The sequence below is a fragment of the Rhododendron vialii genome, chromosome 12a (assembly GCF_030253575.1).
Source record: "Rhododendron vialii isolate Sample 1 chromosome 12a, ASM3025357v1".
Classification (NCBI taxonomy): Eukaryota; Viridiplantae; Streptophyta; class Magnoliopsida; order Ericales; family Ericaceae; genus Rhododendron; species Rhododendron vialii.
Window position 1 is genome coordinate 23,559,225 of NC_080568.1, and position 12,214 is coordinate 23,571,438.

At 38.3% G+C, this 12,214-nt stretch overlaps 2 protein-coding genes across 2 annotated transcripts in view; both read right to left on the bottom strand.

The window, feature by feature from the left end:
- Positions 1 to 897: 897 nt before the first annotated feature.
- Positions 898 to 10,113, bottom strand: LOC131309586 (uncharacterized). Its single transcript, XM_058336201.1, has 6 exons — positions 10,095 to 10,113; positions 9,684 to 9,937; positions 9,486 to 9,543; positions 9,281 to 9,344; positions 7,460 to 7,519; positions 898 to 1,152 (listed from the first exon to the last, which is right to left on the bottom strand). Exons 1-6 carry the CDS (start codon positions 10,111 to 10,113, stop codon positions 1,110 to 1,112), a joined length of 498 nt encoding a protein of 165 aa, XP_058192184.1. The 3' UTR covers positions 898 to 1,109.
- Positions 10,114 to 11,602: 1,489 nt separating this feature from the next.
- LOC131310091 (uncharacterized) overlaps positions 11,603 to 12,214 on the bottom strand; it is a 60,658-nt gene continuing 60,046 nt past the window's right edge. Inside the window, exon 3 of the transcript XR_009195120.1 lies at positions 11,603 to 12,056. The gene's annotated coding sequence lies outside the window, so the exon portion shown is untranslated. The remainder of the gene's footprint in view (positions 12,057 to 12,214) is intronic.

The following is a 12,214-nucleotide window of genomic DNA, read 5'->3' on the forward strand; positions in this document are numbered from 1 at the left end:
AGCTGTTCATATTGACAAAGACTGTGGAAGTGTAAGATTTTTTTTTTTAAAAAAAAAAAAAAAATTGTTTTTACCATATCTGTTTTTTTTAATGTCATGTTTACCCTTTTCTGTTAGTAAATTGGGTTCTTTTTTCATGTGTGTTTTTCTCTTCCGACAATTGATCAAATTTTCGTTAAGTATAGGACATTTACATAGAAGAACATGCAATTGGTCATCTATATATCAAGAGTACCAAAAATCACAAGCACCCAAGTAGCCAATGATACAAAAGTATCACAAATATCCAAGACGTACATAGCAAAATAACACAAAAAGTATCCAAGTACGTGATGTTCCAAGGGTATCACAATGACAACCAACCAGTCACATTAGCAATTTTTTTTTAACTCCTTATTAACTCTTGATCTCCAACTATCAAATTTGTGACGGTGGAAAAAAATTGGCAGAGAATTGGTGATGCAAATAATTTTATTCATTCAAGAAAATGACGTAATTTTTATGCTAATACATACATCAGTACATACATAGAGATGTAAATTTTGTCAAGTGTTGAATAAGACGAGGGAAGTTAAGCAAATGAAGGAAACATAATTTCTAAATTTTGCATAGAATGCTGCTTCTTTTTTTAACATGCCAGTGCAACGCATAGAATGGTTCTTCCCTGTTGTTGTGTGGATCTACCGATCTATAGAAGTTAGGTCATTCTTTTTTTTTCTTCAGTTTAATTCTCTTACCTGTGCATAGCACGGGTTCATTTCTAGTTCGAGAAAGAGGAGCCACAGGTTGCTGATAAGAGCCGACAGTGGAGTAGCAATTTCTTGGTTAGCATATATAGTCTGACTCTGATTATCATCGAAGTTGCAGTAACTTCATGAGAAAATTGACTTGAGGATCTGGGTCAAGTTGTTTCTTTTTCCACAACTAGGCACATAATATTTTCACAAATAATAGACGCCAGATTAGCAAAACAGAAAGTTGTACAAACTGAGCATCTTGGTTCTCAGGAGTACTTAAAGAACAAAAGTGGCTAACCACTCATCCAAACAGAAACATGATAAGAAGTCTTCAGAAGCAAGTTATGTAGCGGTGCAGCTCTAACTTCCCCTTTAGCGATCAGATGTGCCCTCCTCCTTTGCACGTTCAGCTTGCCTAGAAGTCCACACATTAAACGCGGCCAAGAAACAAGACCAGGAAAACAAGTACCCAAATGTTTTAATGGATGATTAGAAGTTTTCTTTAAAACAGCCAGAGAAAAAGAGCACAAGGACAGCCTTAAATTACCAACAGGAAAAAACAGAAGCAGGGGAAAAAAGGAAACCAACATACAGTTAGAAACTTGTTCAGGAAAAGCTCGCTAAATTATGCATAGCCCCTTGGGGAAAAAAAAATCTTGGATGACAAAATAACCACTAGGTTGGGGTTTCCTTCTCCAACCAAGCCAAGCAATTTCCTGTCAGGCTGGAGGCATTAGAGATGGTGTACCTCGAAGGTTATGGACTGATATTTAGTTATTCCTGTGTGAATCATACCATTGGAACTCTTTTTGGGCCGACATTAAGCATTTTCAAGGACATCATCATAATCGAAAGTATAAGAAGGATAGTCTTCAGTCGTTCTTGACATTGCCGTTGAACTACAGTTTGCCGGCCTTGCATCCCCTTCTTGTGGAGGTGGAGACTGGGGTGTTTACATAATGCACATCCAACAAGACACCCTCCATTTTCCATTCTAAAGATATCCAAAGTATCTTTTAATTGATCCGATATATATATGAGCTATGATACACGGATCCCCCAATTTGGAGGAAGTACTGTGTCGACAAGACACGACATGGGTACGGGATCTGTACCAGATTCTCCAAAAAAAAAATCGGACACTTTAGCATGAACAAGACTGGAAGAGGATGACGAACTTAGAAGAAGAAGAAGAAGGACGCGCACACGAGAGAGAGAGAGAGAGATGCCTGAAGGTCTTCGTGATCCGACGAAGCAGCAGTTGCTGCTGAGATCCAGATCCATATGGTCATCACTGACTACAGATATGTTTTAGGGTTTCATATGTAAGACATGGGCTATGGCTTTATTTGGTTTGGGCCTTGGGTCATTACATTTACATTTGGGCCATTTTATGAAAGGCATGTACTTTGTTTTTTTTCAAATAGTAGGCCATAAAGACATTTCCTTTATTAATGGGCCATAAAGACATTTGTTTTCCTTTTACTTTTTAGTACTTTTTAATATTTCTGCAGGAATTAATAAAAATTCAAATTAAATACTGATATGTTAGAAAATAATTTTATATATTCCTATAAATAACATAAAATTTTCTCTACATATAAAAATATTCAGCAGATCCCCGCACCCATATCCAAATTGGGATACATATCCCCGAATCCTCTATTTTCAACTTTGAGGTGTCCGACCCTTAAATATGTACTTGCACCCAATTCAAGTACCCGTATCCATGTAACATAGTATATGAGCAAGTGTACTTAAGAAGCTTTGTCCCACGACTTACCTCCCCATCCAAGCCTACTTCAAACACATGTCCATTAATTTACCAAGTTTCAAGCTGCACATACACTAACAAGCAACTCACACGACCTTGAGAACTCATAGCTAGCACCTATATTTTGAGGCAACTCAAAGATAGAATTCACTTGTCCAGTGGCAGTCTTCTTCTTTTCTAAATAAATATAACCTAGAAAAAGAGGATGCAGTCGTCTTCTTTTCTTTCTTTTTCCGTGTTTGTCAATTGTTTTGACATATTTAGGAAAACTAAATACCATATTAAGTCTCAGAGTGAACTTAATAAGAAATACGTTTGAAGAATAAATGTAGAAATCACAAATTCATATTCTAATTGCACATCAAAGTAAAGAAAAAGAAGATAAAAAAAGGACAAATCAAAGAGAGAACCCCAAAAGTAGAGAGTATAGACCCAAAAGCAACTACAGATTACATTAGAGCTACATGGTCTCCTTCGAGGGGCAACATATTTCCGCAGAACTTCAAATACATGTAAAGGAGAAATTTGGGTTCTTTTCTAAAGAAATATGACCTAGAAAGAGAGGAGGCAGTCTTCTTCTTTTCTTTCTTTTGTTTTGACATATTTAGGAAAACAAAATATGGTATTAACTCTCAAAGTGAACTTAACAATAACTACGTTCGAAGAATCTCACAATTAAGCATTTATTCTTGTGAAATTCCTTATCTTGAAAGAATAGAAATAAAAAATTCATATTGTAACGGCACATCAAAGTAACCCAGACTAATTATTTTGAGTGTCGTTTCTTATCTAAATCAATATTCTAAAAGGCGCTAGATGCTAGTCGGGCAGCGACCCACCACCTAGGCCACCTAAGCACCCGCCTTGCAATTAAGTTTATTTTTTTTGGAGACTCCGTACCCTAGGAGCCCTCCTAGCCTCTCTGAGCGCCTAAACAAACCGGCTAGGGGAAAATCGTGGCGGCAACCCGCCACCTAGCGCCTAGGCGACCGCCTTTAAGAACACTGCCTAAAATGTACTCAGAAAAAGAAGATACACCAATGACGAATCAAAAAGAGCACTTAAACTGTAGAGAGTATTGACCCTAAAGCAACTACAGATAACATTGGAGCTACATGGTCTCCTTCGAGGGACAACATAACACTATTTCCACGCAGCTTCAAATACATGTAAAGGAGAATTTTGGGTCCTTGGGAGGAAGAACATCTTTTTCATTGTAAAGCTACCCAACATCTTCTTCTAAGTGGAGAGAGTTACAGATTTGCCACCTTGCATTTGCTGATGATCTATTCATTATGTGTGAGCCTCATGTACCTTCTTTTACCCTTATTAATGATCTTCTCAATGACTCACTCTTATTCTGGGCTGAGACCCAATGTGGCTAAAAGCTCTATCTTCTATGCTGGGGTGGATTTGCAATTCAAGGACGAGTTGGGTATGGTTCTTCCAATTCCAGAAGCTACACTACCTGTTAGATATCTGGGTGTTCCATTAATTTCTGCAAGATTGAAATCTGCTGATTGTGATGTTTTGAAGGAGAAAATTTTGAAGCATATCCATGGATGGTCTAATTAGAAACTTACCTATGCTTGTAGAGTTCAGTTGATTCAAACTGTCTTATTTTCTGTACAAGTTTATTGGTCTTCTATTTTCATCATTCCTAGCAAGGTTGTCAAGGAAATTGAATCTTCCTTGATGGCCTTCCTTTGGTCTGGAGCTGAGATGAGACATACTGGGACAAAGGTGAAGTGGGAGCATGTTTGCAGGCCTAAGATGGAGGGTGGTCTTGGCTCAAGAAAGATTAAAGAGTGGAATAAGGCTACCATGCTTAGGCATCTCTGGGCTCTTGCAAAGAAGGCTGATTCTCTCTGGGTCAAATGGGTGCATACCTACATCATAAAAAATCTGAGCTTGTGGAATATGGATATACCCCTAGAGACTCCTCTTGGACTATACGAAAGATATTTGGACTTAGGAGTCTTGGCCAACCGTTAATCCAATACAAAGTGGGCAATGGTTTGTCTACTTTCCTTTGGATTGATAACTGGCAATCCTTTGGGGCCGTTATACAAAAGATTTGGTGATGAAGTGGTTTATAACCTTGGTACTTCTCTGCATGCTAGAGTCTCTTCTATCATTCATCAAGGTCATTGGAGGTGGCCAAGATCCAGAAATAGAATCACTCAGTCTATAATTCACCACACTCCTGCAACTTTCCACCCTAATTGTTCTACTGATGATTTGGTGTTTTGGCTTCCTAGTTCTAATTGACTTTACTCTGCTAGGTCTGCTTGGGAGGCTGTGAGAACAAAATATTCTTATCAGCCTTGGACACAAGTGGTGTGGTTTTCTAAGAATGTTCCAAGATGGGCTTTCTTTTTTTGGCTGGCTGCTCAAGAAAAGTTAAGTACCAAAGACAAATTGCACCAATGGGGAGTGCATGTGGATGAGATATGTCCTTTGTGTGGCTGTGAGAAGGAAACACATCAACATTTATTTTTTGAATGCTCTTACTCTGCATCTGTGTGGGCTAGAGTATGGAGTAAGTCTTCTTCTACTAGAGTACCAATTACCTTGGCTGCTTTGTTGGAGTGGTACATCCAATCTGTTAAGGGCAATAGTTTCAAGAGTAAAATTTTGAAATGTTCTTTAGCTGCTACTGTTTACTTTGTTTGGAGGGAAAGAAATCTCAGAGTTTTTCAACAAAAAAATGTGGGTAGTGATCAAGTTGTGCTGCAGATTCTAAGCTCTATAAGAGACTTCGTTAGCTCTTTGAGAAGGGTGAAGGCTTCCCCAGAAAATAAAGGTCTGTGTGCTAACTGGAGGCTGGTTGAACACTACATTTTGCAGTAGTAGGATGAGTGGTGCATCTAGATGCTGGTGCTTGGTTGAAGTTGTAGTTGTGTTCTCTGGATAGGAGTTGGTTTTAGATTTGATTTGTATAGGTTATCAATTCTTTTCCTTTTCTTCATAGTTTGTAATTCTCCTCTGAAAGGAGTATAGTTGTATAATCAAGAGAGTCTCCTTGACATTGTTTGTTTGGTTGGGGCTTTTTAATGAAATCATACTTATCAAAAAAAAACCTTTAGCATCTTCGAAAATAGCTACCTATACTCACTCATGCCTAAAATACCAAGGGAGTACAACCATACTAACTACAATTTTGATATGCAAAAGCAGCAAAACATTATATGGACCATGCATCCCAAAAAGCTCAAGGAGAAAAGATGTATACCATTAGATTGGACAAATCACATCCCATGAAAAATATAGGATTAAGAAAGCAAGAGTTATGATCCACTTCTCAAAATAAACCCGAAGGTTAAGCAAAAGGTTTCAGAGGCGAAAAGGCAAGGTGAGGCGTAAGCCTCATGGCGTTGAGGTGTAAGCCTTTGAAGTTTTAATTTTCCATACTCTATATAAGAAGTAAAATCAATAAAGATACCTTAAAAGTAGGACAAGCTACTGCAATGTACCCCGAAAACCTAAGGGTTCCTCCACAAGGTTCGTCCACGTAAGGTGAGTAGTGCCTAAGATCAAACAAAAAGGCGTAGTCGATGGACAACATGTGAATATTCCAATACTACCCCTTGTTGGTCCCAAGGGACGGAGGAGGCTAGGTTAGCCGAAAGATGGTTATCGGTTCAAGGACGCAAGGTGACCTTGTAAGAAGGGCTAGAGAAAATGCCTCGAGCCAATGTTCGAGTACCAGGCGCTAAAGTAACCCATGCCATACTGATAAGTGCCAAAATATACCTATTTTGGTATATTTTGGCCCTCCAAACTACATTTATTAGTCTTTCATTTTAGTTAATTGATATTTATTTCTGTTCTTTTGTGTTTATAGGTTGCTTGAGCTCACTGGCCATGATTTTGGATAAAAACATATGTTAAAAGAAGAGTTGGGGTTAAAGTGCAAAGGGCTTGAAAGTTGGATGTTAATTTATCACCTCAAAAAGTCAAGGGGCCTTTATGTTATTAGTGCACTAAAGCCCTACTTCTATATAAGTCAGTGAAAAACTGACTTCGGAGGCAGCTTTTGCCGTGGAAAAGAATTGGACGAAGACGTGGAATGGCAGCAGCTTTTGATTCTCTTCTCCGAGCCATGAGCAACTAATCCTCTTTCTTAGGGTGTAGATGAAACCCTAACCAAGTAACTATGTTTTTATGTTGGTTACTTGGTTTTCGATTTAGATTACCAAAACGATGGTTGCATAACATTGAGACTTGTTTTCGGTGATTGCAAATACATAGGTATGCAATGGTATTCTTGTGTATGAAATTGAGAATTGCGATAATCTATGCTTATTAGGGAAGACAGTCGTGCCTAGATTAATTTTAGAATCGAAGACGATTCGTGCCAACCGAAGATAGGTTATGCCCAGTTTTCAATTGCATGTTATCTTCTTGGCGATATCGCTAGGGCTTGTAGCTTCTGGTGAATCATTGTCGTTCTGGTATGGTTTCCTAAAATCGATATAATCACTTTGTTACAAAGTTAGTGTGGATTCGAAACCCTAAGAACTTTTCCAAATATTTAATTCACCATCTTTTCTGCTTTTAATTATTTTGATAGTTTTAGTTAAACAAATTCCAATCGCTCTTTCTTGAATTAAATTAGGAATTGATTTTCAAGATACAATAACTTAGCCTCTTGATCCTCGTGATACGATACCTGGACATAACCACTATTCTATCTGAATTGAGATTTTGCTCAGTTTTACTTATTTATTTTTGGTGTGAAAAACAACCTATAATATACTCCCAGGAAAAGCTCGAACGACCTTCAACAAAAGGGTACCTGTACCCAAAACCAACACAAGTGGGTAGGTAGAGAATACCTTGAGGCGCAAGACAACTCTCCCCAAGGAATGATTATTGCTTCAACTATAAGTAGGTTCCACATAATCAAAAATTATAAGAAACGGAGAAAGTTAAGTAGTCATACCTATTCAATCTTTCCTCATAGTCATACCCATTCAATCTTTCCTCCCGCCGTTTGGCCGATCTGTTAAGAGAATTTGGACAAATGAGATATTTTATCCCAAGCGTTAAATACATGGTTAAACATAAAGCAATATAGAACAATTTAAAACTTGAGTCAAGAAGCCAACCTACGTATGCAAAATCCAAAACACAAGAAGTAACACAAGAAGTGTCCCAAAAATAAAAAAAGATCTGGCATAAAGTTATACATCTAAATGTCAGCTGTGATTAGCCCATTCACGAGGTATTACTCTCATTCAAAACAATTATGCACCTAGAGAGGCGTGCGTAGGGGTGACCACCACCCAAAACATCCGAAAATATCCAAGTCCTAACATCACAATAATCATTTTCTCAGAAATTGCATCCTTGTGAGTGGTATAACCTATAAAAATTTCCAAAATATAGCATCCCCTAAAGTTATTTGAATATTTCAATACTCGCCTCACGAAGTTCTTTTAATTTTCTTCTATTTTGATATAGGGAAAAAAAAAAAAAAAAGAAGATTACCCTTTCACTAATCCTGTTCTGGGCTTCCGCTTTAGTCCTTTTGGTTTCAGCTCTAGCTTTCTAACTCTTCCTCCGGTTTTTATTTTGGACTTACACTTACGGCTCTCCTTTACATTCTGTGTATAAATAAACTGATATTGGATACAAAATGATCATTACAGAATTGTAGTTGCATACCAAGGTCGGTAAACATTTTATGGGTCTATGCGCAAGTCCTTCATCAAACCTATAAAATTTAACAGACATTCCCACTCCCAGAACCATTATCATATTGGACTAAGAATTGTCCAAGGCAATTCCAGAAAAGTGACTTGTTCTGTTGCATTCGGTTGTGAGCCTCAACTTGAGAAACATATTCCATTGTTTGGCTTGCCCAACCAGCGGTTCCTATTTGAAAAGGTCCCGAAATTTGGTACAAAAAATACTAATCAATCGTCACCAATGTTGTGCCCCACCTGATTGTCACCCCCACCATAATTCCAAGAATACTTACTGCAGTCTTCCCTACGTGTATGTACACCTTCCCATCCCCGGCCCTCCACACCCACGTTAATCGTATTTGAGCAAATTATAAAGTAAGCATCAACAAGTAGGTTAGCACTCTAATTTTAGCGTTTGTACACTGGGTATAACAAAGCACATCGATTAATATGAATAATGACTTGGCTTTGGGGTCAATGTGTATTGACTTGGTTGTTATGGGCTATTGATGTCGGCCATTGATGTGGTGTTTAAAGAGCTAAGGGGTGTAGGCTGACCGAGGGAGGTGCAAGCGGGGGCCTGGGTCTAGGTACACCTCCCAATTATCCCACTAATTATGCTATATTTTCAAGTTAAATTTAAAAAAAAGTTCTATAGGATCGGCCCCCTGCAAGTCTCTTGACTTGAGTGGATAAAAAGTTGATAAAGTTTCTATATATGTGTGTGTGAAAACCCCTCTAAAATTTCAAGTTATCAATCAAATTTCAATCGAGATTATAGAATTAAATACGATTGTGCATATGTACAAAATCTCGTCTTATTCTAAGAAATATTAAGTAGAAATATTTATATTGTAGACCATATTTTTTATTAATGTAAAAATAAAAGTAATTTGGGCCCTGCTGAGTTCAAATTCTGCGTCTGCCACAGCTGGAGGCCTAGGTAATTTAAGCACCACAAACATCTATTCAATTGTATTTTTTCTCAGGGTGCCACAAGGTTATGCCCTAATAAGACAAGTTTTAGAGAATAAGAGACGGTAAACAAACAAGAAAAGAAACACAATACTTACATATCGCAAGCCACACCGAGAGCCAGAGTATAGAAACATGCCATCGTAAGCTTGGGTTGAACAACTAACAATAACCAAAGAGTAGTTTCGAATTATTTAGTGTGTGACCTTCTCTACTGACGAACGAATGATCAAATTTTATTTCGAAACTGCCCAAGAAGAAAATACCAAGAGAATCAATTGATACTATAATATAGAAACTCACCACGGTTCACGAAATCTAAGGCCTTATCAGACATCGTCTTTCGAACCATGCCTGCAAACTGCAAAGTACAACTGTGTAAAGATTTCAAAAGAAAAAGATTGATAATTGGAAGTCTATGAAGCACCGGTAATCCGGAAATGTTGCCGTACGCGCACCGGGTACGGGTACGGGTACGGCGTCGGTACGGCAAAATCATACCGGGTACTTTTGGTATCTTCTGGTACGGCAAGGGTACTCCGTCGGTACGTCTTGGGTACTTCGTGGGTACGTTTTAGCCCAAAATGAGAGACACACATTGAGAGAGAGATGGAGAGACGAGAGAGTCAGAGATGAGAGAGAGAGAGAGAGAGAGACGAGAGACGAGAGAACCTGAGTCGATCGATTGACGGCGACGAGGTGATGACTGGGTTCAGGGCTTAGGGCTTCTGGATCGACGAGGTGATGACAGGGTTCTGTATTTCATGATTTTCATCGTAATATATATTAAAAAATACAGCATAGCCCCTTAAATTCTTTACCACGACAATAAAGTCTCCTAATTTCTAAAAATTACAGTTTTATATCTTGCAGTTCCAGCATACATCTAATTGTTTAGTATTTCAGTTTTACCCCTAACAAACACATACATTATACGGAGGATCATTTTAACTTTTTATCTATGTTGCTTTTTGTTGGTAAAATGGGTTTATATTTTATTTTATGCAATAAAAAAAAGAAAAAAATTATTTATATATATATATATATATATATATATATATATATACATATAGAGGAATTTTCAAGTGAGGGATCCCTCATTTTGTTAAAATGAGGGACTTTCATTTTCCGATCAAATTTTGAAAATCCGAACCGTTGAATGTGTGCAGAACGTAATTTTAAGGGTCCTCGCGAGAAATCAGCAAAAAAAATGACCGGGAAGGGCGTCATCCGAGCAGTTTTTTTTGAACCGTTCAATGAAAACTGCTCGGATGAAGCCTTTCTCAGTCATTTTTTTTGCTGATTTCTCACGGGGACCCTTAAAATCACGGTCTGATCACTTTGAGCGGCTCGGATCATCGAAATTCAATCGGGAAGGGGAGTCCCGCATTTTAATAAAATGAGGGATCCCTCACCGGAACCTAATTCTATATATATATTCGCCATATCCGTACCCTACTTTTTGGGGGTTTTGCCATTTCACATACCGCGTACCAGTGCCCGTGCTCCATATATGGAAGTTAAACAAAACAAGAAAAGTCGAGAAGGGAGGGAAGCGTGAAAATTTCTATCTTATCTAACTCGAAAAAGGATCTCTCTCTCTCTCTCTCTCTCTCTCTCTCTCTCTCTCTCTCTCTCTCTCTCGTGCCGTCCTTTCTTCTTTCGTGCCCTAGTATATACAATAGATATTGTTTCCGGATGCCGAAGGAAACAGACCCAAAAAATGGGAAATAGCACTTTCACCCTTATGTTCTAGACTCCTTCAGTACCATTACTTTTAGGAAGACCTAGCCAAAAGTTCATCATATTTTATATTTTTTGAGTTTAATGACAGGCATTTTCTGCAATCAAATATAAGGACAAATGAGCCGGGAAGGGAGAGAAGCGTGGAATTTTCAATATTACCTAACTCGAAAGACGATGAATCTACACACACACACTCTCTCTCTCTCTCTCTCTCTCTCTCTCTCTCTCTCTCTCTCTCAAAACACAATGAATCCACACACACTCTCTCTATCTCAAAAGACGACGAATCTACACACTCCCTTTCTTTCTCTCAAAACACGATGAATCCGCACACACACACTCTCTCTCAAAGGACGATGAATCTACTCTCTCTCTCTCTCCCTCCCTCCCCCCAAGCCCCCAATATATATACTTTCTGGGTGACGAAGGGAAACCGACCCCAAAAACGGGAAATAACACTTTTTACCCTTATAATGGACTTGTAGTGATTGTAGCTCATTTGATGGATTTATTTATCTTGTTTGTTGGATTGTTGGGATTGGTTATCTCGTAAACTCTTACACAATTGGTTATCTCGTGAACTCTCACACAATTGCCTATCGATACCATCACCCCTCGATGTATCTGTATGTGGGAAAATCGCATGTTATACGCAAATAGAGGTACATGCCTATCAAACGTAAAACCACATAAACATACTAACCCATTATTACTGGAAGATAGAAAACCATCTAATCTATGGCGATGTCATGGAAACAATTCCAGAAGGGCTAAATTATTTCTCCTTCTCAGCATAACAAAAACTATTGGACTGTTTTCTGCATCCCCTTTTCACCATAACGAAAGCTATTGAACTGTATAATGCATAGAGTAATCATCAACAAAATCAAGAACAGTGAATAAGACACGCAACTAAACCATACCTTTCAGCAATTAGGATTCTGGTTTAACCCTGCAAAAGTTGACTTCGATCGGATTCTCATCAATTCCAACGTACACCAAAGCTTGGAAGAGCACAAGAGACTGGGTTCCACCAAAGGCCTCGACCTCGAAGGTAATATAGTGATTTAAACGAGCAACAAGCTATGAGCATACCTTGACGACCCTCACAAACCAGTAATCCGTTTTCTAGTGTATATTTCCAGAAACTAATAAGTTAAAAGTTAATGGAGGAATATAATGGACAAAACAAATAAATCCACACATATGGTGATAGCGTTCTAGTGTTCGGTAGCCATCCATGACGCCTTTTCGACCTGCTCAAGGAACTAGGGATTCTTGTCAAA

What these genes read in the sequence shown, in the direction of transcription:
- LOC131309586 (XM_058336201.1), bottom strand. An exon ending in GAAGATACCAAAAGTACCCG is followed by an intron (nt 9,544 to 9,683) that starts GTATGATTTTGC and finishes TGTACTTTGCAG; the next exon opens with TTTGCAGGCATGGTTCGAAA. An exon ending in CTTAGATTTCGTGAACCGTG is followed by an intron (nt 9,345 to 9,485) that starts GTGAGTTTCTAT and finishes GGTTATTGTTAG; the next exon opens with TTGTTCAACCCAAGCTTACG.